The sequence below is a fragment of the Esox lucius genome, chromosome 20 (genome assembly GCF_011004845.1).
Source record: "Esox lucius isolate fEsoLuc1 chromosome 20, fEsoLuc1.pri, whole genome shotgun sequence".
Lineage (NCBI taxonomy): Eukaryota > Metazoa > Chordata > Actinopteri > Esociformes > Esocidae > Esox > Esox lucius.
Window position 1 is genome coordinate 43,188,496 of NC_047588.1, and position 26,998 is coordinate 43,215,493.

Consider the following 26,998-nt stretch of genomic DNA (forward strand, 5'->3'; position numbering starts at 1 on the left):
CTCACAGCCTGACACACTCTGGCTGTAGTCTCGGCCCTCAGTCTCACAGCCTGACACACTCTGGCTGTAGTCTCGGCCCTCAGTCTCACAGCCTGACACACTCTGGCTGTAGTCTCGGCCCTCAGTCTCACAGCCTGACACACTCTGGCTGTAGTCTCGGCCCTCAGTCTCACAGCCTGACACACTCTGGCTGTAGTCTCGGCCCTCAGTCTCACAGCCTGACACACTCTGGCTGTAGTCTCGGCCCTCAGTCTCACAGCCTGACACACTCTGGCTGTAGTCTCGGCCCTCAGTCTCACAGCCTGACACACTCTGGCTGTAGTCTCGGCCCTCAGTCTCACAGCCTGACACACTCTGGCTGTAGTCTCGGCCCTCAGTCTCACAGCCTGACACACTCTGGCTGTAGTCTCGGCCCTCAGTCTCACAGCCTGACACACTCTGGCTGTAGTCTCGGCCCTCAGTCTCACAGCCTGACACACTCTGGCTGTAGTCTCGGCCCTCAGTCTCACAGCCTGACACACTCTGGCTGTAGTCTCGGCCCTCAGTCTCACAGCCTGACACACTCTGGCTGTAGTCTCGGCCCTCAGTCTCACAGCCTGACACACTCTGGCTGTAGTCTCGGCCCTCAGTCTCACAGCCTGACACACTCTGGCTGTAGTCTCGGCCCTCAGTCTCACAGCCTGACACACTCTGGCTGTAGACTCGGCCCTCAGTATCACAGCCTGACACACTCTGGCTGTAGTCTCGGCCCTCAGTCTCATGGCCTGACACACTCTGGCTGTAGACTCAGCATAAAAATCTGGTTTAACCAGGGACAACCTGGTCCCAACTTGCTACATGAGGCGTGCTCCTACAGGCGCGAGGCGTGCTCCTACAGGCGCGAGGCGTGCTCCTACAGGCGCGAGGCGTGCTCCTACAGGCGCGAGGCGTGCTCCTACAGGCGCGAGGCGTGCTCCTACAGGCGCGAGGCGTGCTCCTACAGGCGCGAGGCGTGCTCCTACAGGCGCGAGGCGTGCTCCTACAGGCGCGAGGCGTGCTCCTACAGGCGCGAGGAGTGCTCCTACAGGCGCGAGGCGTGCTCCTACAGGCGCGAGGCGTGCTCCTACAGGCGCGAGGCGTGCTCCTACAGGCGCGAGGCGTGCTCCTACAGGCGCGAGGCGTGCTCCTACAGGCGCGAGGCGTGCTCCTACAGGCGCGAGGCGTGCTCCTACAGGCGCGAGGCGTGCTCCTACAGGCGCGAGGCGTGTTCCTACAGGCGCGAGGCGTGTTCCTACAGGCGCGAGGCGTGTTCCTACAGGCACGAGGCGTGTTCCTACAGTTCCTATAATCTATATGATAATAACATCCAAACATTTCTATCACAGTGGGATTGCTCTCTAGACCATAGAGATATTCATGGAACTTCATTAAAAGATTCTTCCAACACCGTCCTTCTCTCCTTCACCTGTCATAGTTAGGGTGTGTGAAGCACATGCCATGGATCTTTCACTACCGTCTGGCATTCTATGTGAAAACCAAAAGTACAGGCAAGTCTGGATCATAGTGTACTAACTCCGAGGTGGAATACAGCAGCCTCTTCGTTTTCTCAAATGCCTGTTAACATTGATCCAACCACACCCAAGGTTTATCTTTCTGTAAGAGCTCTGTCTTGGTTTGGTGAGATTCTCCAGGAATTTGCCATAGTAGGTAAGTGAAGCTAGATATGCTCTGAGCTCTGTCACGTTTGTTGGCACGGGTACTTTAGCTATTGCCTCCGTCCTATCCTGCACTGGGTGTGGCCACTGCTCATCAATCCTATGGCCTAAGTAAGTGACACTTGAGTGAAAAAATGCTAACTTGTCCCTGTTAACCTTTAACCCATGTAGTCTCTTAAACACTGCTTCAAAATTCTGCAAATATTCCTCTGCTGATACAGGTAATTCTATTTTCATATTATTATTCGTAATGTCATTCTTTATTGGGCATTGGTGCAGAACCGCTTACTGACCGTTGAGTAATTGCAAAATGCTGTAATAGTTTTTTTACTGAAAAAATCCTACATAGAGCATGCTTTAAATACAGTGGCAAAGGGCAAAGTTTATAACTTAGAAATTGCATGTTTTTTACCACTTTACCCAAATCGTACTGAACCATGACTTCTGCGTACTGTTACACCGCTACCAGATAAAGTATCAAACAGACCTAGATAGAGTATCAAACAGACCCAGATAGAGTATCAAACAGACCCAGACAGAGTATCAAACAGACCCAGATAGAGTATCAAACAGACCCAGATAGAGTATCAAACAGACCTAGATAGAGTATCAAACAGACCCAGATAGAGTATCAAACAGACCCAGACAGAGTATCAAACCGATCCAGACAGAGTATCAAACCGATCCAGAGAGAGTATAAAACAGACCCAGACAGAGTATCAAACAGACCTAGATAGAGTATCAAACAGACCCAGATAGAGTCTCAAACAGACCCAGATAGAGTATCAAACAGACCCAGACAGAGTATCAAACCGACCCAGACAGAGTATCAAACCGATCCAGATAGAGTATCAAACCGATCCAGAGAGAGTATAAAACAGACCCAGACAGAGTATCAAACAGACCCAGATAGAGTATCAAACAGACCCAGACAGAGTATCAAACCGACCCAGACAGAGTATCAAACCGATCCAGATAGAGTATCAAACCGATCCAGAGAGAGTATAAAACAGACCCAGACAGAGTATCAAACAGACCCAGACAGAGTATCAAACAGACCCAGATAGAGTATCAAACAGACCCAGATAGAGTATCAAACAGACCTAGATAGAGTATCAAACAGACCCAGATAGAGTATCAAACAGACCCAGACAGAGTATCAAACCGATCCAGACAGAGTATCAAACCGATCCAGAGAGAGTATAAAACAGTCCCAGACAGAGTATCAAACAGACCTAGATAGAGTATCAAACAGACCCAGATAGAGTCTCAAACAGACCTAGATAGAGTATCAAACAGACCCAGATAGAGTATCAAACAGACCCAGATAGAGTATCAAACAGACCCAGATAGAGTATCAAACAGACCCAGACAGAGTATCAAACAGACCCAGACAGAGTATCAAACCGATCCAGATAGAGTATCAAACCGATCCAGAGAGAGTATAAAACAGACATAGACAGAGTATCAAACAGACCCAGACAGAGTATCAAACAGACCCAGACAGAGTATCAAACAGACCCAGATAGAGTATCAAACAGACCCAGATAGAGTATCAAACAGACCCAGATAGAGTATCAAACAGACCCAGACAGAGTATCAAACAGACCCAGACAGAGTATCAAACCGATCCAGAGAGAGTATAAAACATACCCAGATAGAGTATCAAACAGACCCAGATAGAGTATCAAACAGACCCAGACAGAGTATCAAACAGACCCAGACAGAGTATCAAACAGACCCAGACAGAGTATCAAACCGATCCAGATAGAGTATCAAACCGATCCAGAGAGAGTATCAAACAGACCCAGACAGAGTATCAAACAGACCCAGACAGAGTATCAAACAGACCCAGACAGAGTATCAAACAGACCCAGATAGAGTATCAAACAGATCCAGATAGAGTATCAAACAGATCCAGATAGAGTATCAAACAGATCCTGAGTGTTTGGGACCCATGGTGGGTGAGTGGGTCCCAAACACAGAGTTCAGCAGGGTTACAGTAGATGGAAAGAAACTGTTCCTGAGCCTGCTGGTGCGAGAATGATTCCACCTGGAGAGGGAGGCTGGTCAATATCCCTAACAGCCATTCTTAAAGCCACCTGCAGAGGGAGGGTGGTCCTTATCTCTAACAGCCATTCTTAAAGCCGCCTGCAGAGGGAGGCTGGTCAATATCCCTAACAGCCATTCTTAAAGCCACCTGCAGAGGGAGGGTGGTCCTTATCTCTAACAGCCATTCTTAAAGCTGCCTGCAGAGGGAGGCTGGTCAATATCCCTAACAGCCATTCTTAAAGCCACCTGCAGAGGGAGGGTGGTCCTTATCTCTAACAGCCATTCTTAAAGCCGCCTGCAGAGGGAGGCTGGTCAATATCCCTAACAGCCATTCTTAAAGCCACCTGCAGAGGGAGGGTGGTCCTTATCTCTAACAGCCATTCTTAAAGCCGCCTGCAGAGGGAGGCTGGTCAATATCCCTAACAGCCATTCTTAAAGCCACCTGCAGAGGGAGGGTGGTCCTTATCTCTAACAGCCATTCTTAAAGCCGCCTGCAGAGGGAGGATGGCCCTTATCTCTAACAGCCATTCTTAAAGCCGCCTGCAGAGGGAGGATGGCCCTTATCTCTAACAGCCATTTTTAAAGCCGCCTGCAGAGGGAGGGTGGTCCTTATCCCTAACAGCCATTCTTAAAGCCATCCAACCAATATAAAACAGAATGTTAACGTTAGGTCCCTCTGGGGAAATTCCCTTATTCTCAGTGAGTTTAATCTCTTCATCCCTGTTGTTCCTGCCCATCCTCCCTCTCCTCAAGTAGAGCCTTTCTGCACAGCTGAGGAAAAAGTGTGAAGAAACTCTGAGGTTGACCACAACGTTCAGGCATTTTCCCTCCCACAATGACATGTACAGAACATGTGAAAGGTGTTGTGGGGCTTTAAGGTTATAAATAATTGTATTGTGCAAGGAGTTTCTGAAACTTGATCTGTTTCCTAGCTTTATAAAAAGGCAAGAGTCAGAATATCACAGGAATCTGAATCCAGACAAGATGAAGACCACTGCCTTTCTGTTGTTATCTCTTTTCCTCTACAGTCTGTCTGGGGCACAAGAAGAAACAATTTTTTCATGCAATCCTGACATATGTAAACTGATTAAAGACTTTGGTGCCATGAAGGAGAAACTGCGCACTACAGTAGAAAAACTGACAGCCATTGAAACCGAAGTTAAAGAACTGGAGAACAACAGGAAAACTAAGGTGATCTTTTCGGCAGCCATAGGCGGGTCTGGTGCCATTGGGCCATTCAACCAGGACACCACCCTGATCTACAGAAGAATCTTCACTAACATCGGCAGTGCCTACAACCCAAGTACAGGTGTATTTGTTGCTCCTGTTCAAGGGGTCTACCACTTCACCTTCTTCTACCATGCCGGAGGAAATCTACGCAATGAAATTCTCTTGTTCAAGAATGAAGAGCAAATTGCTGCCGCGGCTGACCATGCTTCGGAAGCTGATACGGCTGACAACGGAGGAAATGCGGTCAGTCTCCAGCTGGTGGTCGGGGACCGAGTCTACATACGTCTCACGGCTAGCACGCATGTCTGGGACTCGATTGGCGTCACTACATTTAGTGGCTTCCTGCTCAGCTGAGTGTGATGAAATATATTGGTAGAGAACAGTACTAGCAATGCCAGGATAGGGGGTTTGATTCCCGGGGCCACATGGTAATCAAATATATGTGTCTGCGACTGTCTTGCTACATATTAATCGGTCTTCTAAAAGGGAAATGATCATTTTGTTGATGTTGTGTTCAATACATCCTTAGCTCATTATTTCTCTATACATTTTTTATATCATCATGTATTTTATACATCCTGTTTGCTCTGTTCAGACTTACATTGCTAGAATAATATTGGTAGCCCTGGTCTGTTTATTTCCATCTTTATAGCATCTCCAATCTTGCTGTAGTTCGGATATGATTGCAGTGTTGATGTTACACTTTCTCATCAAAAATAAATTCCTATCAGCATCAGAAATTGTTATTGACAAATATTTTTTTCTTAATGTTTATTTAATACAAACATACGGGCAATATAGGAACTTTTATTTAATTACTATTGAAATAAATGAGAAAGAATAAAAGAATAGCAAAAAAGGTACCTCCCTACCCACACAGCCAGACCCCCCCCCCCCCCCCCACCTCTGCAGTTTGTCATTAGTCACATAAAGGAGAGCATTATATGGACACATCATGTCATTTAGATATGGGTACTGAAGTCTGTGTAAAGTGTCATTAGTCTCATAAAGGACAGCATTATATGGGAAAATCATGTCATTTAGATATGGTTCAAGGTTCAAGGTAATTTTATTATCCCCAAGGGGCAATTTAGATTGCAGCCAGCAGTAACACATACAGTACATATCAACAATGAACACAAACCACAAGAACTTTAAATTAAACTAAATTTACATTTACAGGGCGATATTAACAATGGTGATCACAGTCGGGATAAATGACCTTTTTAATCTGTTTGTTCTACATCGCGGCACACTGTATCTACGCCCAGATGGCAGCATCATGAATTCATCCCACAAGAGATGACTATGATCAGCCAGGATGGCTCTCGCTTGGTTCAAGGATCTGACCTTATACAGGTCATGTAGGCCATTTAAGGGTCTGCCAACAATTTTGCTGCACACCTTAACAATACCTTGCATGCAATTTTCTGTTTAATAGACAGTGACCCATGCCAACAGATAAAAGAAAAAGTTAGAACAGATTCAATAAAACAAGAATAAAACATTTCCATAAAAACAGTGTCAACATTAAAACTCCAAAGCTTATGAAGAAAGTGCATGTGCTGATGTGCTTTTTTACACACAGCATCAACCTGGGACTCAAAGCACAGTTTTTCTGTCAATTAAAGTCCCGAGATATTTGTACTGCTGTACTAGTTCAACTGTCTGGTTGTCCAGCAAAACAGGGGAAATAACAGTGTGATTTCTTTTAAAATGCACATTTCTTTTGTTTTTTCCACATTAATGTTTAAAAAGGAGGATTTGCACCAATCCATAAAATCCATCACTACTGAGGAGGGATACAATAACTGAATCATCTGCAAATGTAATAATGTGGTGCCGTTCATACTGGCTTTGACATTCATTTGTGTATAAAACAAATAAAAGAGGGGAGAGGACACAACCTTGTGGAGACCCAGTAGAAGTAAAAAGTTCATCTGATAGGACACTGTCCACTCTCACCCTTTGTGACCTCACTGTTAAAAAATCCATTAGCCAGCAGATCAATCCAGTATCAATGTTATAAATATTCTTCAACCTGTCTGCTAAAACATGGGGCTGAATACAGTTAAAAGCAGAGGAGAAGTCAATAAATAGTAAACGGGCAAGGGACTTGGCCCCCTCAAGATGTTTAAAAACCATGTTTAAAAGTGTCCCCATTGCATCGTCCACACCTCTGCCTGACCTATAGGCAAACTGGAGAGGATCTAACTTATCCTGTACAGTGTCCAAAAGTGCGTCCTTCACTAGCCTTTCAAAAGCTTTCATGACAAGAGATGTAAGTGCCACTGGTCTAAAGTCATTGAGGGTCTTAGGAGTATGAATCTTAGGCACAGGAACAATTATTGAGTCCTTCCAAAGACAAGGGACCCTATACAGCTGTACAGACAACTGAAAAATAAAACAGAAGATGTCTGCCAGCTGTACAGCACAATTCTTCAGAACACGACCCCCAATCCCATCGGGACCTGGACTTTTCCTTTCTTTTACCCCCCGAAAGAGTTTCATGACCATGAATTTATCAATGGGCACACTATTATTCACAGGATTTAAATCAACATTTTTAAAAACCGACATCTCCTCACTAAATCATGAGCATTAAAACAACTATAAAAAACTTTTCCGACCAAGTCTGTTTTTCCACTCTGAGTAATGGAAAGCGTTTTGGACTGCAACCCCATTATATTTTTTACGCCCTCCCATGCCGGACGTGAGCTTCCAGTACGCTGCAAGTTTTCTACTTTATCTTTATATATGCGTTTGGCAAGTTTGAGTTCCCTCTTCAACTGTTTAGATAGTACCCTGTACTGTATCATATCCCCCTGATTAAAACTAATGTTCCTCTGATTAATTGTGCTTTTTACTAATTTAGAAACCCAGGGTTTATTATTGGGGTAAATGAGGATGGATTTTTGGGGGATAATCATTTCCTCACAAAAGGATATATAGGCAGACACAGTTTCTGTCAGTTCATCTAAATCCAGACAAGCCTTTTTAAACACATCCCAATCAGTGTCAGTGAAACAGTCCTGAAGACAATGAACTGAGTTTTCTGTCCATACCGGAACCAATCTTCGTTCCGCCTTGTGCCTCTTCAGGACCGATTTATACGTCGGAACTAAATAAAAAACATTATGGTCAGATGTTCCAAGAGGGCTCTAGGAAGAGATTTATAAGCCCCCTTACACCGTCCCAAAACAAAGGTCCAAGCATTTTGAATGACGAGTCGGACAAGTGACATACTGATAAAAATCACCCATAATTAGGATCGGTGCATCCTGCGCGATCCCCTGTAGCCGCTGCACAGATCTAATCATAGCTTGAGTAGGTAGTGAAGTCTGTGTAAAGTGTCATTAGTCACATAAAGGACAGCATTATATGGAAACATCATGTCATTTAGATATGGGTAGTGAAGTCTGTGTAAAGTTTGGAATGGTTTTAGGCGACATCTGAGGTTAAACAGGTGTAAAGGTATCCAAACACTACGAACTAATTACAATACTACTAGCGCTATGTAATTGTTTTGAAATGTTAGCCAAGACGTTCATTCAATAAAATTGGGTAGAAAATAGTGTTATTACACTCACCTAAAGGATTATTAGGAACACCTGTTCAATTTCTCATGAATGCAATTAACTAATCAACCAATCACATGGCAGTTGCTTCAATGCATTTAGGGGTGTGGTCCTGGTCAAGACAATCTCCTGAACTCCAAACTGAATGTCAGAATGGGAAAGAAAGATGATTTAAGCAATTTTGAGCATTGCATGGTTGTTGGTGCCAGACGGGCCGGTCTGAGTATTTCACAATCTGCTCAGTTACTGGGATTTTCACGCACAAACATTTCTAGGGTTTACAAAGAATGGTGTGAAAAGGGAAAAACATCCAGTATGCGGCAGTCCTGTGGGTAAAAATGCCTTGTTGATGCTAGAGGTCAGAGGAGAATGGGCCAACTGATTCAAGCTGATAAAAGAGCAACTTTTACTGAAATAACCACTTGTTACAACCGAGGTATGCAGCAAAGCATTTGTGAAGCCACAACCCACACAACCTTGAGGCGGATGGGCTACAACAGCAGAAGAACCCACCGGGTACCACTCATCTCCACTACAAATATGAAAAAGAGGCTACAATTTGCACGAGGTCACCAAAATTGGACAGTTGAAGACTGGAAGAATGTTGCCTGGTCTGATGAGTCTCGATTACTGTTGAGACATTCAGATGGTAGAGTCAGAATTTGGCGTAAACAGAATGAGAACATGAATCCATCATGCCTTGTTACCACTGTGCAGGCTGGTGGTGGTGGTATAATGGTGTGGGGGATGTTTTCTTGGCACACTTTAGGCCCCTTAGTGCCAATTGGGCATCATTTAAATGCCACGGCCTACCTGAGCAATGTTTCTGACCATGTCCATCCCTTTACGACCACCATGTACCCATCCTCTGATGGCTACTTCCAGCAGGATAATGCACCATGTCACAAAGCTCGAATCATTCCAAATTGGTTTCATTAACATGACAATGAGTTCACTGTACTCAAATGGCCCCCACAGTCACCAGATCTCAACCCAATAGAGCATATTTGGGATGTGGTGGAACGGGAGCTTTGTGCCCAGGATGTGCATCCCACAAATCTCCATCAACTGCAAGATGCTATCCTATCAATATGGGCCAACATTTCTAAAGAATGCTTTCAGCACCTTGTTGAATCAATGCCACGTAGAATTAAGGCAGTTCTGAAGGCGAAAGGGGGTCAAACAGTATTAGTATGGTGTTCCTAATAATCCTTTAGGTGAGTGTATAACATAACATGTTTTATTGGAGAGCAAAACATGTCACTGATTCTTCACTTCTAACTCATAAACGTTTTAATAGAGAAATACACTATAGCACAGTAAAAAATACAGGCTGTTCAAACATTACAGATCAAAAATAATTCCCAAACACAGCTATTTATGAAGGCCAATGTAATACTTGTGTCTAGAACTGAAGTAGTAGTCACTTTGCCCAGTAGAAATCAACCCAACAACTGTCTCAAGACCAGGGGCTGCTCAAGGGCCCCAAGCAGCTTCTAACAATTCAAAACAAAAACAAGAGAAACTGTCACCGTTTGACTCTTTTGTTGTTGAAGCTGCTTGGGACCCTTTTCCCCTCCAACAATGACATGTGCAGAACAATTATTATGGTCTACTGTCAGTCCATTTCAATCCCATTAATGTCCCAGTTTTGTGTAGCTCCACCTTTTAATGAGTTCATCATGAGCAAGAAACAACCATAAACTAAGGCAGTGTACAACTATAATAACAGCCCAACTACATTCTACTTCTACATATTGTCCACTAGATTCCCTTCCCTGTGCTTTACATAATAGTTAGCCTACTCAATATACACACGCATAACCAGATGCACAGACAGAAACGTTTGACGTTAGCATGCGGGTCCTCTTGATAGCGTGCTACCTAGCATAGCTAGCAAGCTTGTTTGCTGCAATTAATTTCCTTGCCTGACTCTACAGAAAATTTTAAGACAGTATGTGGGGGGGGGGCTATTTTGGAATACTTTTGGAGACTGGCCGTGCTGAAACCAGCCCCCACACCTATAATTGTGACTAGAGTCAAATACTGTTTTGTGGCACACTAAGGCGGTCAACATGAGCTACCAAAATGACTATGAAATGTGCCAGACTTTGCAGTGCCACGATGCGGGGGGGGGGTGTAATTTCGGCAGGCAGGAGAATGGCATTGATTTACACAATAGTGATGTGCAGTTTGCAAAAGATTCATTCGTTTTGAACAAATCTTTTAAGTGACTCGGGACTCACAAGTCCTTTTTTTAGTGACTCGTTCAATTGTATTGTTCATTCAGAACGTTTGACAGTATCTCCTGTCTAATTCTGGTTCTGATGTGACACTTCCGATTTTGTTCTCAACACCAATACAGATCTTCACCTTGGTGAAATAAAGTAAAAATATAGAAGAGTTTCTAGCTGATTAATCCACTGCTACTGATGAGTAACTAATGAATGTAAATGCGTGTTTAACAAAAACAAGATAAAAAGAGTGAGAGAGGAGGATGGAGAACACAGACAGACCTTTACATATCTTTGATTCCACTTAAATCCTGAGTAACTTCCTTTACTACATGAAGAACTTAAATTGATCAAATAATATTATGTTTTCCATCATTGTGCATCAGATCACACTGAACACATAAACCCTGAACCAGTTCAAGCCACTAAACTTCCCTTTCTGAACCAAAAGTAGCAAGCATCACAATGTTTAGTTCCATTGACGGTTATATCAGTTTCATACCAGCCAAAGTTTGTAAGGATGCATGTCTGTTTTTAGAACGGCAGGATAATACATGTCATCACTGTACATAGGTTGACTTTCCTCATCATCACTGTATCCTCTATATGACAGTGAGTTAATCTTCCTCATCATCACCAAATCCTGTATGTGACAGTGGGTTGACCTTCCTCTTCATCATCGAAAATGGTTCCCATCCTTTTCCGTTAATGTACCACCAACAGAATTTTGCTCGGCTCTGAGTACCCCTGAAATAACCCTTCATGCTAATTTCACTATTAAATCTATTGTTTCATGGGTGTTTTCAAGTACCCCAGTGGAGAGGTCATGTACCCCCAGGGGTCCTAGTACCCCTGGTTGGGAACCACTGCTCTATATGACAGTGAGTTGTCTTTCCTCTTCATTACTGTATCCTCTATATGACAGTAAGTTGACCTTCCTCATCATCACTTTATCCTCTATGTGACAGTAGGTTGACCTTCCTCTTCATCACTGTATCGCCTATATGAGAGTCACAGAACTCACCACTTTAAGTCACTCTGGGTAAGAGCATAAGCTAAATTAAATAATAGTACTTACAGCGAAGGCTTCATGAGGGCCTGGAAGCCACCCATCACCAGGAAATTACCCACTGAGCTGCAATACCTGTAGACAGAGAAAGAAAGACAGAAAGAGAAAGAGAGAGCGAGAGACAGAGAGAGCGAGAGAGAGAGAGAGAGAGAGAGAGAGACTGTGAGAATCAGTGAGGTTATTATGAATAACAGGGCTCAAGGGATTCCACGGACAGACAGACTATAGGGACATTCAGCAAAATAACACAGTACTGTCAGAGTTCACCACTCACTCTTTATACGTGTCCAGGAAGGTGCTGGCCTGTTTCAGGATGACCAGGCTCTTAACGTCCCGGCCGCCGTGTAGAAAAGCTGTCATGGAGACGGAGTGCTGCCCCATAAGGTGACACAGTCTGTTGTGACTATCAGCCAGGCTCTGGAACAGGAGGCTGGACGTCTTGCCCAACACTGTAGACAAAGACTCTAGAACATAGTTAGAACATAGATCAGCCAGGCTCTGGAACAGGAGGCTGGACCTCTTGCCCAACACTATAGACAAAGACTCTAGAACATAGTTAGAACATAGATCAGCCAGGCTCTGGAACAGGAGGCTGGACGTCTTGCCCAACACTGTAGACAAAGACTCTAGAACATAGTTAGAACATAGATCAGCCAGGCTCTGGAACAGGAGGCTGGACGTCTTGCCCAACACTGTAGACAAAGACTCTAGAACATAGTTAGAACATAGATCAGCCAGGCTCTGGAACAGGAGGCTGGACCTCTTGCCCAACACTGTTGACAAAGACTCTAGAACATAGTTAGAACATAGATCAGCCAGGCTCTGGAACAGGAGGCTGGATGTCTTGCCCAACACTGTAGACAAAGACTCTAGAACATAGTTAGAACATAGATCAGCCAGGCTCTGGAACAGGAGGCTGGACGTCTTGCCCAACACTGTAGACAAAGACTCTAGAACATAGTTAGAACATAGATCAGCCAGGCTCTGGAACAGGAGGCTGGACGTCTTGCCCAACACTGTAGACAAAGACTCTAGAACATAGTTAGAACATAGATCAGCCAAGGTCTGGAACAGGAGGCTGGACGTCTAGGACAAGATCACAGACAATATCCCTTTTCTACAAGCACTACTGAGAACAAATTCTCAGCAACGACATGAAAGACAATGGGGTAAACGTCCTCGCTTTGGGACAGAACAACACCTCAGGGGTTTGACGCTCCACTAGGTCACCCCAAATCTCAATCTATTACGTGTCTTGTTTGTACCGTGTTAAGAGACATCAACTGCTGTCCCAGGACTAAACAGACCCCGATCAAAAGGACAGCATGAGACCCAGATGTTTGTGGGTCTTTCGGGACATTCAGATCCAATCCCACTGCCCTGACAATCAGTAGCAAAGAGAAAGACAAAACCCAGGTCATTCCCTCTGCCTACCAACCCAGGATGTGCGGCCTCACCTCTTGCCTGTAAAGGGCTCACTACCCGTTTCTGAATGTCTCTGAGTCTGCAGTAGAACTTCCTGTCTGCAGCCGCCAGCTCGTGGAGACCAGAGATGAACCCCATGACATTGTGGTCAGCCAGTGCCAGGCAGGACCCCCCCCCGCCACACACGCTGCTGATGTAACCCATCTAGAGGACACACAGGGTCAACAGCATTATGAGTGACAGGGAAAAGGATGTGAGCCTGGATTCATCCGTTGACACATTCTAAAAAAGCAGTACAAAACATTGGTATCTGGCCCCCCGTTCTTTGCATGTAATGACAACATCAAGGTTGTAACTCCAAAAACGTGCTGGGGGCATTTGTTGTTTCGTTTCGGCGGGGGATTGGGTTGTTTTCGGCCCTACAGTAACTCAATGGTGAATAATTACCTCTAAGTATGAACGTGTTTAGGAGTCACTCCTACATACATGTGGATGCTAGAGTGGCAAAAGATCATGCCAAAAAACTGTAACCCCCTGTGTTATTGTTAATGGTAAGAGGTTAGCATGTTAATGTTAATGGTAAGAGATTAGCATGTTAATGTTAATGGTAAGAGGTTAACATGTTATTGTTAATGGTAAGAGATTAGCATGTTAATGGTAAGAGTTTAACATGTTATTGTTAATGGTAAGAGGTTAGCATTTTATTGTTAATGGTAAGAGGTTAGCATGTTAATGTTAATGGTAAGCATGCTATATTTAATGTAAGAGGTTAGCATGTTATTATTAATGGTTAGATGTTAGCATGTTCTTTTTATGGTAAGCATGCTATTTTAAATGTAAGAGGTTAGCATAATATTTTTAATGGTAAGCATGTCATTGTCAGTGGTAAGAGGATAACATGTCTTGTTGGAGCCTGTGACTCTCACTTATCATTATTCATTCAAGGTCACGGCCATCACCAGACCCAGGAGGATTCTCCATTTAATACAGAAAAAAGGGCTAAAGGCTTCGCAAACTTTCCCTCACCATTTTATGTCAGTTCTGAAAGTCAGACAGGGCGTATGAGTCAGTAAGACTGGTCTGGGAGTGTATGAGTCAGTAAGACAGGTCTGAAAGTGTAAGAGTCAGTAAGACAGGTCTGGAGGTGTAAGAGTCTTTAAGACAGGTCTACTTACGTCCATACAGAAAGGCAGTAAGACAGGTCTGAGGGTGTATGAGTCAGTCCTGGAGGGAGATCTCTTGGTTAACTCTGTCCCAGGGATGTGCACGTTAGGCTTGGTCTCTATCACCTGTATCAAATGAACAGATCAATACTTCATTGCCCTATACAGTGATGTCCTGGGAAATAGGCAATATTTCTGCATTGATCTTAGGGGGTTGTAGGCTGGGCTTGTCTAAAGGTACTTTGTGACAGATGCTGATGTAATAAGGGCTTTATAAAATACATTTGATTAAATGAATCGATTATTGATACATATTTTTAAAACCTGTTTTCCATCACCAGTTGTCATAAGTTGCTTACAAAGATACTAAGCATAAAACCCCAAAGAGCAAGCAACAACAAGATACTGACAGTGGTTATGAAAAACTCCCTAGTCAGCTTGGAACCCAGGAAGGAACCTAGAGGAGCCAGGGGAAGTGTCCTGACCTAGAGGAACCAGGGGAAGAGTATTGACCTAGAGGAACCAGGGGAAGAGTACTGACCTAGAGGAACCAGGGGAAGAGTATTGACCTAGAGGAACCAGGGGAAGAGTACTGACCTAGAGGAGCCAGGGGAACCGTACTGACCTAAAGGAGCCAGGGGAAGAGTACTGACCTAGTGGAGCCAGGGGAAGAGTACTGACCTAGAGGAGCCAGGGGAAGAGTACTGACCTAGAGGAGCCAGGGGAAGCGTACTGACCTAGAGGAACCAGGGGAAGCGTACTGACCTAGTGGAGCCAGGGGAAGAGTACTGACCTAGAGGAGCCAGGGGAAGAGTACTGACCTAGAGGAGCCACGGGAAGTGTACTGACCTAGAGGAGCCAGGGGAAGTGTACTGACCTAGTGGAGCCAGGGGAAGCGTACTGACCTAGAGGAGCCAGGGGAAGCGTACTGACCTAGAGGAACCAGGGGAAGTGTACTGACCTAGAGGAGCCACGGGAAGTGTACTGACCTAGTGGAGCCAGGGGAAGAGTACTGACCTAGAGGAGCCAGGGGAAGAGTACTGACCTAGAGGAGCCAGGGGAAGAGTACTGACCTAGAGGAGCCAGGGGAAGCGTACTGACCTAGTGGAGCCAGGGGAAGAGTACTGACCTAGAGGAGCCAGGGGAAGAGTACTGACCTAGAGGAGCCAGAGAAAAGGTACTGACCTGCTGTCCGCTGTAACAGAGAATGGGCTGGCAGCAGTCCCCATCAGCTAGAAACACACTGTGGTCCTGTCCTGCTGCTACGTCCCACACACGCAGACCCTCAGACATCTGATCAAACCACACACACAAACACACATCAGCTAGACTGGGGGTAATGGGGGGGCGATGGGGTATAGACAGGGGGGCGATGGGGTATAGACAGGGGGGCGATGGGGTATAGACAGGGGGGCGATGGGGTATAGACAGGGGGCGATGGGGTATAGACAGGGGGGCGATGGGGTATAGACAAGGGGGCGATGGGGTAAAGACAGGGGGGCGATGGGGTATAGACAGGGGGGCGATGGGGTATAGACAGAAGGGTAATGGGGTATAGACAGGGGGGCGATGGGGTATAGACAGGGGGGCGATGGGGTATAGACAGGGGGGCGATGGGGTATAGACAGGGGGGCGATGGGGTATAGACAGGGGGCGATGGGGTATAGACAGAAGGGTAATGGGGTATAGACAGGGGGGCGATGGGGTATAGACAGGGGGGCGATGGGGTATAGACAGGGGGGCGATGGGGTATAGACAGGGGGCGATGGGGTATAGACAAGGGGGCGATGGGGTATAGAAAGGGGGGCGATGGGGTAAAGACAGGGGGGCGATGGGGTATAGACAGGGGGGCGATGGGGTATAGACAGGGGGCGATGGGGTATAGAAAGGGGGGCGATGGGGTAAAGACAGGGGGGCGATGGGGTATAGACAAGGGGGCGATGGGGTATAGACAAGGGGGTGATGCCTTAACCCTCTTGGGCATGGAGTTCACCAGAGCGTCACAAGTTGCCACTGGAGTCCTTCACGGAGCTGGTGATTGTTGGAGACCTTGCGCTTCTCCACCTTCCATTTGAGGATGCCCCACAGATGCTCAATAGGGTTTAGGTCTGGAGACATGCTTAGCCAGTCCATCACCTTTACCCTCAGCTTATTTAACAAGGCAGTGGTCGTCTTGGAGGTGTGTTTGGGGTCTTTATCATGTTGGAATACTGCCCTGCGGCCCAGTCTCCAAAGGGAGGGGATCATGCTCTGCTTCAGTATGTCACAGTACATGTTGGCATTCATGGTTCCCTCAATGAACTGTAGCTCCCCAGTGCCGGCAGCACTCACGCAGCCGCAGATCATGACCCTCCCACCACCAAGCTTGACTGTAGGCAAGACACACTTGTCTTTGTACTGTTAGAAATCAGCCATTTCGTATAGTGGTCGAAATAATTATCGCATACCCGGTTGTCAAGGGAGAGAGTCATTAAATTATTTATTGCAGCATTTGATAGTCTACTAGCTCATGATGTTACAGGCTCAATCTCTTATTTTCTCACTGTAATGTTGGTTACAAGCTGATATATACATTGAAGGGTGTGTCTACCTAGCAAAGATCAGTTTCCAAGACAGTAACCCCCATGCCAAATGGTCAATGTAAACATTCCTGTGCCACCGTGCTGCAGCTCAGTTTCAGGGTCTTGGCAATCGTCTTATAGCCTAGGCCATCTTTATGTAGAGCAACAATTATTTTTACCAGTGACCAGTATGATGGAGAGTGAGAGCGATAATTTAACACACCTGCACCCCAATCACACCTAACACTAACGAGTCACATGACACCAGGGAGGGAACATCTGTGGGGCATCCTCAAATGGAAGGTGGAGGAGCGCAAGTTCTCGAACATCCACCAGCTCCGTGATGTTGTCATGAAGGAGTGGAAGAGGACTCCAGTGGACACCTCTGATGCGCTGGTGAACTCCATGCCCAAGAGGGTTAAGGCAATGCTGGAAAATGATGGTGGCCACACAAAATATTGACACCTTGGGCCCAATTTGGACATTTTCACTTAGGGGTGTACTCACTTTTGTTGACAGCAGTTTAGACATTAATGGCTGTGTGTTGAGTTATTTGGGGGGGACAGCAAATGTACACTGTTATACAAGCTGTACACTCACTACTTAACATTGTAGCAAAGTGTCATTTCTTCATTATTTATTTTTTTTTGTCCCCACCAAGTCAGTAAAATATGTGAAAATGTCTGCCAGCCATACAGAAATGCAGAGAGACAGACAAAGAGATAAACCGACAGAGAAAGACAGGGGGTTGCTGTACCTTGACCTGTTGAGGCAGGGTGGAGGGGCTGTTCATGTGTCCTAACTGGCCAGATCTGTTGCTGCCCCATGAAAACACCTGTGAAACATAAGAACACGTTTCAGTGAGACAGCCAGTACAGGGACAGCCAGTTAGTGGTGTGTGTTATTACCTGACACTGTGCAGTGACAGCTAGTGAGTCGTGTGTGTTATGACCTGACATTGTGCAGTGACAGCCAGTGAGTCGTGTGTATTATTAACTGACACTGTGCAGTGACAGCCAGTGAGTCGTGTGTATTATTAACTGACACTGTGCAGTGACAGCCAGTGAGTCGTGTGTATTATTAACTGACACTGTGCAGTGACAGCCAGTGAGTCGTGTGTATTATTAACTGACACTGTGCAGTGACAGCCAGTGAGTGGTGTGTGTTATTACCTGACACTGTGCAGTGACAGCCTGTGAGTGTTGTGTTATTACCTGACACTGTGCAGTGACAGCCAGTGAGTGGTGTGTCCCCGCTGCCACCTTCACGACCTCCTCTCCATTCAGAGTTTTGATGCAGAGAGGCTGGAGCCTGGGTAGTTGGTCACCATGCCCCAGCTGTCCCTCCTGCCCACGGCCCCAGGTCCATACCTCTGTGTTCAGAGAAGGCAAGGACTCTGCTACCTCCTCCTTCTTCCTGGTCATGGTTGGAGGTCTGATGTCAGTGGTTCTCCTGCTAGGGAGCGCCGAAGATGCTGGAAGGAAAAAATATGGTTCAGATACTAAAAACTAAAATTTGAATAACACTAATGGGTAATAATATCACTGTTACTGTTATGGGCATTTGAAAAAAACATTATATAGATTTAAAAGAAACCCATGGTCTCAGTCCATAAACAACACATTCCAGAAAACATATATAAAAAAAATAAAAACATGATTTGATAGATGGGATAATTTATGTATGTTTGACAAGAGGCAATGTTTGGGCATGCATTATAGAACAATTACAGAAAATTGTTACTACTATGGAGGTAATAATTAATCATCAGTGAGAACAAAATAATATCATGTTTGTTCCAATCCCAGATTGCCGCTTCAATTCCAGAGGGGCTTTGAAAATTGAAGTCATGAAGCAGATCTAAAAGACAAGACGGAATGGAAAAATTTTCGAAAACAAACAGGAACTGAAGATACCCAGTACAGGCCTGGCAGAACATCACCAGGGAAGATACCCAGTACAGGCCTGGCAGAGCATCACCAGGGAATATACCCAGTACAGGCCTGGCAGAACATCACCAGAGAAGATACGCAGTACAGGCCTGACAGAGCATCACCAGAGAAGATATCCAGTACAGGCCTGACAGAGCATCACCAGGGGAAATAACCAGTGTCAGATTATGTCCATGGACAGGCAGTTATTGCAAAGAATATGCAAGCAGGCGAAGAAAGAATGTGCAACCAACATGGCAATGTTATTAAACATGTTCATCTGTCCAAATAGTTTTGACACCTGCAGTCATTATATCATTTCAAATCCAGTGCTTAAACAGAAACAAAAATATTTACTAAAAAAGGAGCAACTGTCCAAACATTTCAGTGAATGAGCCCATTTCTTAAAATAAACGCCAGTTTAAATGTTCTTAGGGGTCGTTCCAAATGACATTATTGAACATTTCTGCAGTGGGAGCTGGAGTGGTTCAAAACTGCATTTTAATAGTGGTCTTTTTCAAAGGCATTTTAAAGGCAAACATCCTATGCTAATCTCTTGCTATTATTTTTGTATCATCACATACCCTTGAAAATGTAGACTGTACCAAAGTTAAATATGAGCAGTTTTGTTTTAGCCTACACCAAGTCAAAACACTTTTGTTGTTCAAATTCTACCTGGGATTGCTGTACAATATGACATTTTGATTCTTACATGCAAAGACTGTACGAATTGATCATGTTTTATGATAACTGATGTGAAAACTTGTAGAAATGTGCTGTAGACAGATTAGTTTTATTTATCCTATATTATCCCTGGATCACAAAAGAAATTGAGTTAAATGTCAAATACTGTCAAAGACAATAGACATTACTTAAAAAGGTTTTAGTCTTTAAGCTATTTTATGGAATTTCTCACCATACAATCTAAACTCTAAAAGCTTTTTCAGGTAATTTCTAAAAGATTTAATCTTTTTTTACCATATTTCAGGTGGGTGTTATGAACACACTGACTGTCCTGCTCACAGACAGAACATGTTTCCCACCTTGTCAGGTCGAGTATTAGAACCCGCTACCCTACTGCAGAAGCGACACATTTGACATTTCTAAAAAACAGAAGTACATTGGAATCAGAGTGGCCACACTCACCGTGAGAGGGCAGAGGCGGTAGAGAGTGGCGTCGGCCAGCCATCATCACCTCATCCAGGAGAAAGCCTGTCAGACTGGAAGACGCCTTCATATGCTTTGACTCAAAACGACACGCCTCCTCCTTGCCTTCCCTTGAAGCCGTGACAGACCCCGTGTGATTGGCCCTTGGCCCAGGGACACACCCTTCACTCTTAGATGACTCACAGAGGCTGCTGGTGGAACCGGTATCCTCGGCACTGTTTACCTGGTAGGGCGCGGCACAGGCAGCACCTTCCATCGTGGCAAAGGAACAGTCCACACCTAAGGTGTCGGTGAAGCTCTCGGGTAGGGAAACTGAGAGGCTGGATGCCAGGCTCGAAACACTGTCTTCTCCTAGCTGTACTTGGGTATCCACTGATAGGTCAGGTTCAGACAGGCTACAGTCCAGGCACGGCCCTGAGACCTGATTGATCAGCATGATTGGATCTCCTGAGCCCCGATCAACTGAGGCGAGTAGATCCCCTGCTTGGGTGTTGTAAGGATGCTCCATCAGGCTCCGCGTGTGACGAGACCTTCTCTTGAGGTAGTCCTTCAGCTCGTCTTCTCCAGGGTAAGGGGAGGACTTGGTTCTCCTCAGGGCTTGTTGTTGAGCTGGAAGGCTGTCTTTGCTAGTCAGGGTCGCAGGGCCTCGGCCATTAGGTAACACATTACTGGTTGCCTCTGTGTCACTTCCTCCTTTGGAGGCGAAGCCTCTGGGGGGGCCATCTGTGTCCCCAGTATAAAGGTCTTCAGGGCCCATAATGGGGTGTGGATCCTGCTCAGGGTAAAGGCCTGGGTATAGACTGGGGCTCACAGCCTGAGAGAGAGGGCAGCGTGAGGCCTGTCCTGACCATGGCCCTGGTCTGGTGTTCACCAGCTCAACCCCTAGGGGGCAGTAGTGACTGTTGTTGATGATGACATGGTCCTCTTTATCAAACATGGATAACAGCTGCTGGTTGCACTCGCCACACTTCCCAGTATCTGCCTGCCAGGTGGAGTCCTGGGGAGAGACATGCTTGACCAAGGCCAGGCTGTGGAACCCTCCACAAGCCACCTGCACCACAATGGACACAACACATCATTTCATTATCTACTACAATGAACACAACCAAGCACCTGTCAACATCTACTGAAATGAACACATCCCAGTACCCTTCAACATCTACTGAAATGAACACAACCAAGCACCCTTCAACATCTACTGAAATGAACACATCCCAGTACCTTGTATAACCTACTGAAATAGACAACCAAGTACCGTTCAACATCTACTGAAATGGACACAACCAAGTACCGTTCAACATCTACTGAAATGGACACAAAACAGTACCCTTCAACATCTACTGAAATGGACACAAACCAGTACCCTTCAACATCTACTGAAATGGGCACAACCCAGTACCCTTCTAAATCTACTGAAATGGACACAACCCAGTACCCTTCAACATCTGAAATGGACACAACCCAGTTGTTTTCAACATCAACTGAAATGGACACGCACCAGTAGTTTTCAACATCTACTGAAATGGACACAACCCTGCACTCTTCAACATCTATTGAAATGGACACAACCCTGCACCCTTCAACATCTACTAAAATGGACACAACCAAGCACCCTGTATAATTTACTGAAATGGACACAACCCAATACCCTGTATAATCTACTGAATGTAACACAACTCACACTTTATCATCTAGTGAAAATAGCAGGGACAACTCTAAATGTAATTCAAGTAGGCAACTAATTAATTCACTTAATAAGTTAATTCCTTGTTATCGGTTGACTAATCGACTCATTCACTCCCTCACCTGTAACACATGTCTACCAGCAAGGTGCTCCACCTTCTGGGGTCTACGCACAGGAAAGACGCTGGTGACCAGCCCAAGCTGACATCCACTGCCCCAGGCCCAGACCTCATGCTGGGCAGACAGAGCCAGCGTGTGGTGCTCCCCGCAGGCTACCTCAAGGACCCTGGTCACCTGTCAAAACACTGCATTACTATCATGGTTTAAATTGGGTTCCTGTTGTCAAAACTGCCTTGCTGGTTAATTATTGTTATCCGATTATATACAAGTCTGACTGGATTATGGTTTCATTCAGGGATGTAGTGCTAAAGTTTAGTACTGATCCAATAAATAATAAAAATAAAAGGGGCATAAATGTACATGTACTCTCCCCTATAACCCGGGTTTGTCATGAAACAAGGAAGACAAGTCACCTGAGGAGGCAGCGTGTCAGAGTCCACCAAGTTGACTGGGCGGGGATCCGAGACCAGGCCACTCTCCAGCAGCCCACACTGCCCTGAGGAGTTCTCACCCCACATGTACAGAGTCCCATCCTGGGTGACGGCGCCACAGTGGAAGGAGCCAGCAGCCACAGACACAACACCCCGACCAGACAGGGCCGACTCCAGGAGAGGGTCGGTGGGGGGGGTCTTCAGGTCCTGCTTCCACGGCAGCTCTCCGAAGCTGAACACCAATCCTCCTGAGGAGATAGAAGGGACAGAACCTAAACACCAATCCTCCTGAGGAGATAGAGAGGACAGAACCTAAACACCAATCCTCCTGAGGAGACAGAGAGAACAGAACCTAAACACCAATCCTCCTGAGGAGATAGAAGGGACAGAACCTAAACACCAATCCTCCTGAGGAGATAGAGAGGACAGAACCTAAACACCAATCCTCCTGAGGAGATAGAGAGGACAGAACCTAAACACCAATCCTCCTGAGGAGACAGAGAGGACAGAACCTAAACACCAGCTCTCCTGAGGAGATAGAGAGGACAGAACCTAAACACCAATCCTCCTGAGGAGATAGAAGGGACAGAACCTAAACACCAATCCTCCTGAGGAGATAGAGAGGACAGTGAACAGAGGTGGTCATCCTATAGTTTAAGTTTGTTTATATGACCACATGTCAGTCAGAGACGCAGAAAAACTTCCTTGATTATATCTGCCAAACAATATTACACTTGTACTGTCTATTACACATGGTAAAACAGGTTTATTCCTCTAAATTGTCAAACTTTATTCCACTGTTACTACATATATTATTACACATGTTAAGAGGTTTATTCGTCTAATGTAAAACATTATTACACTGTTACTACATCGATTACATGTAGTCTCACCCTCAGCCAGCAGAATGCCATGGCTGATACCCAGGGCTGCCTGGAGGACGGGCCGGGTCAGGAGCACCCGTTCTGGGGCAACACTGCTACTGTACCCCCTCCAGAGGTAGAGCAGGCCTCGAACTCTAGGGCTCTCCTCGCTAGCACTGCACAGAGAAACAGAGAGACACAGCTTACTGGAAGCTCATAGAGCTGGTTCAACCAAACCAGTAACAGTAGTGAAGATGGAGTTTTGCCAGAGATAACATCTAATAAACAAAGAAGCATCACAGTCTCACCGCAAATCGTACCCCATTCTGGTTTGAGGAAAGGCTATTTTAGTTTTTTATTTTCTTAAATTGTTTACAACAAATAGGATACGAAGTGTGTTAAAATTATAATGAATATAATTTATCTGAGAACTATCACAAACAAAAACAAACAAAAATTATTTCAGATATCATGCAGCAATTTCTCCCCCAAACAACTGCTAATCAAATATTGGGAAACAACCTAGTTCAGTTTCGGTCGCGAATCAAAACCAGTCAAAAACCATCACTAATAAAAAAAAAAACTGCATTTGAAGCAGTGACTGAAACATTTATCAAAGCAGCGTTAGATTTTAGAGACGTCAAATTCGTTCTATACCTCCTTTGATCATCCATAGTCACTGGCACTTCTCCATTTTCAGACCTTCAAATCACTGTCAATGCGAAATCTAGAGGGAACGAATTGCAACAAGTTAATTTCATGGTGATAATTTCTCATACAACGTAGGTAGATAGCTAGCAACATGTTTGCAACCTCTCAGTTTAACCTTGAATTGCAAGAAATGTCTAACCGTACGGTAGCAGCAGCTTTATCTACTAACTGAATGAAAAGGCTATTACAAACGATATTAACTGGTTACAAGCCATGTTACAGAAGCTACATTTCTAGCTAGCAAGATTGCTACACAACACAGAAGCGCCGGCAGTACTTTGCTAAATAGCCCAGCTAACGTCAGTTAGAGTAGCAAGTGTATTGAATGAGAAAGTTTCTTACGACGTTTTAGAAAGCACTTGTTCTCCATGGCCCATGGGAATGACAGCAGGATGTTGCTGTTAATTAACTACACCTCTGGCGGTCTATACTGCTAGTTAACGAAAGCAAACAAGCTTAGCTGGCCCAGACAATCAGTGCAGTTCAGTGCCGTTTTGTTTTCCCTTTCAACTTGACAGTAGTGTTTGTTTTGAGACCAGCCCTCCAATGGAAACCTTCGAGGGCCAAAAAGCAACTTCAGTTTGGCGCAACAGTTGTGCTGTGGAATTTTCTCATATGTTCAACCTGATTGTGGCGAGGAAAACGACCAGTTGGTTATTGTGAACTGTCTGCAATTATTTCACCACGGTATAACGGTTCATCTTTTTAAGTTGTGTTTATGACTGTACAATATTATTACAGCGACAGAACGCTGGAGGCAAATGGCTGTTTAGCTGTGTGACATCAGACTTCAGTTGGGTTGGGTCTTCTACATTCTTGTGGTGATTAGTGGTATTTTTAGTCCGTCGTTTGTGGGAGAAACCAAGTACATAGGAATTTAACCAAGATGTTTGGCACCTCTAGCCTACCAGTCTTACCTCACATCTCAATAATGGCCCCCTACAATCACGATTTTGGATAATCTTACATGATCTTTCATATCGTCTACATACGTTCCTGTTCATATTTGTCTTGCCGTCTTGTGTGGTGCGTGGTCCCAAGTGACATCCTTTATTGTGCACAACTTTCGACCAACACGTGTAAGGCTCTGGTCAAATGTCGTGAACTACATACAGTAGGGATATAGGGTGTAGTTTGAGGCACACAAGGACGGTTTCATAACCATACCTGGCAATTTACATCCGAGATTCACCCCGGTAATACGAACCATGCGTTTCTTTGACAGCCAGACCGAAGCAGAAGGCTTTCATGTTGCCAAACACACCTTAACATTGCCTCCAAGCAGCCTCTTCAGTTTGAATGTGGATTAAGAATTTTACTGTGTTTGGCGGGTTCCTACTGCAGAAGTGCTCGGGAAACCATCCAACATCGTTCTTTTCAGACATATCTCTACTCATTTAGAGGACTTTGGCCCCCTCTGCTGTATGAACAGAATATAGCGACAACTAAAAACGGAGTTGTCTCATGGCCCAAATGGGTTTGGTGTTATGATTAATCATGTCATGTCACCTGTATTATCAAGCTTGATGTTTTAAAAATGTTTTTAAAGTTTTCCAGAAGAGAGAAATACACCTAAGATTGAACTGTCAAAGGATGGTGCAACAGTCTGACATAATGTACTTTTTTGATGAAAAGATTCCAGGTCACACACATGAACAGTCAACACAGTTTTTCTTGCAGGACAGGAGATGGAATCATTTAGACCTTCTGTTTCATTCTCTATATTACACATCTGTTACACTTCATCCAATCACATCTCCATTACGTCATCCTATCACGTCATTCCACCATTTCAATTAATTCTCTATATCACATCCACTATTCATTTCATCCTTTACAGTACTTCAGTGAGCTTGTAAAGAAAGGGACAGATTGCTCTGATTTAGGGCTGATGGAGTTTGTAATCAGGGTCTGATATCAGTAAAAACACAAGATACTGATTGAACATGAACTGGATTTTCAACTGTCTTTGTGGAGTTCAACTTCGTTTTCTTTTTTTATTCATTTGAAAATTGGAAAATTCTATTGCTCTTTTGTTAAATAACTTACTGTAGAAACCTCAAGCCACTTTCAATATTTTCAGGAAATGTTCCAATATTCAACATTTTCAGTAGTTTGTTTCATTTGGATTCCCCAACAGCTTTTAACATGGTAGTTTGTTTCATTTGGATTCCCCAACAGCTTTTAACATGGTAGTTTGTTTCATTTGGATTGCCCATCAGCTTTTAACATGGTAGTTTGTTTCATTTGGATTCCCCAACAGCTTTTAACATGGTAGTTTGTTTCATTTGGATTCCCCATCAGCTTTTAACATGGTAGTTTGTTTCATTTGGATTCCCCAACAGCTTTTAACATGGTAGTTTGTTTCATTTGGATTCCCCATCAGCTTTTTCAGAAACAAAATCTGGTCTCCAAGGGGGTTGACTGATAATAATAATATCTGACAGTCACTAACAACATTAAAGCAAGACCAGCTCTGAATTCCCCTGTGTGTCTTGGCGCTTATGCTATATGTTAGTTAAAATACGCCTGTAAAAAAGAAAGGGATGTAAAATAGAAAACAGTAAAATGTCTTGGGTTTGGTTAGAGAAAACCCAAAAGCTATTAAAGTGCCAGCTAAGAATTGGCAGGTGTACAATATCCCTGCAGGACTCTGGGTAAGACCCAAAAACTCACACGCTACCTACTACCACAATCCCCAAATCCTGTGTGTGTGTGGTGTGGGTGTGTTGTGTGTGTTTGCTGTGTGTTTGTTGTGTGGGTGAGTGTGTCATGACTCCACATGCGTGATACCAGCTTGTTTTCCCCTTTTGGGTTTTTTTATATATAAAACTCTTTGCTTCCCCTCCTGGAACAGTGTGTTAGTGTGGTCATAACCACTGACACGGGAAGGAAGTTGTGTGTGTGTGTGTGTGTGTGTGTTGGGGGGGTCTGCACATAGGTAATAAGATCAAAATGTCTTTATCCTAGTCTAACATATCTCCTTCATGATGCTTAGAATTCTTGGTTGTTTATTTAACTATTTTAACTATTCTTTTTATTGTATTTTTCTTTTTTTTTCACTTGCTTGGACCATGCAAATGTTT

At 44.7% G+C, this 26,998-nt stretch overlaps 2 protein-coding genes across 2 annotated transcripts in view; one reads left to right on the forward strand and one right to left on the reverse strand.

Moving 5' to 3' along the window:
- The window catches only part of als2a (alsin Rho guanine nucleotide exchange factor ALS2 a), a 63,426-nt gene extending 39,017 nt beyond the window's left edge, over window positions 1–24,409 (reverse strand). Inside the window, exons 1-13 of the mRNA XM_029116071.2 lie at window positions 24,255–24,409; window positions 23,859–23,928; window positions 23,232–23,377; window positions 22,321–22,586; window positions 21,911–22,081; window positions 20,084–21,155; window positions 18,221–18,480; window positions 17,764–17,841; window positions 15,631–15,738; window positions 14,458–14,571; window positions 13,315–13,486; window positions 12,132–12,888; window positions 11,867–11,932 (exon numbers count right to left, since the gene is read on the reverse strand). Of these exons, the coding sequence (XP_028971904.2) occupies window positions 11,867–11,932; window positions 12,132–12,888; window positions 13,315–13,486; window positions 14,458–14,571; window positions 15,631–15,738; window positions 17,764–17,841; window positions 18,221–18,480; window positions 20,084–21,155; window positions 21,911–22,081; window positions 22,321–22,586; window positions 23,232–23,377; window positions 23,859–23,875 (3,227 nt within the window). The 5' untranslated portion in view covers window positions 23,876–23,928; window positions 24,255–24,409. The remainder of the gene's footprint in view (window positions 1–11,866; window positions 11,933–12,131; window positions 12,889–13,314; window positions 13,487–14,457; window positions 14,572–15,630; window positions 15,739–17,763; window positions 17,842–18,220; window positions 18,481–20,083; window positions 21,156–21,910; window positions 22,082–22,320; window positions 22,587–23,231; window positions 23,378–23,858; window positions 23,929–24,254) is intronic.
- LOC105008583 (complement C1q tumor necrosis factor-related protein 6-like) lies at window positions 4,599–5,716 on the forward strand. The gene has a single exon (XM_010867916.5). The coding sequence runs from the start codon at window positions 4,731–4,733 to the stop codon at window positions 5,328–5,330; it is 600 nt and encodes a 199-aa protein (XP_010866218.4). The 5' UTR covers window positions 4,599–4,730; the 3' UTR covers window positions 5,331–5,716.
- Window positions 24,410–26,998: the final 2,589 nt, after the last annotated feature.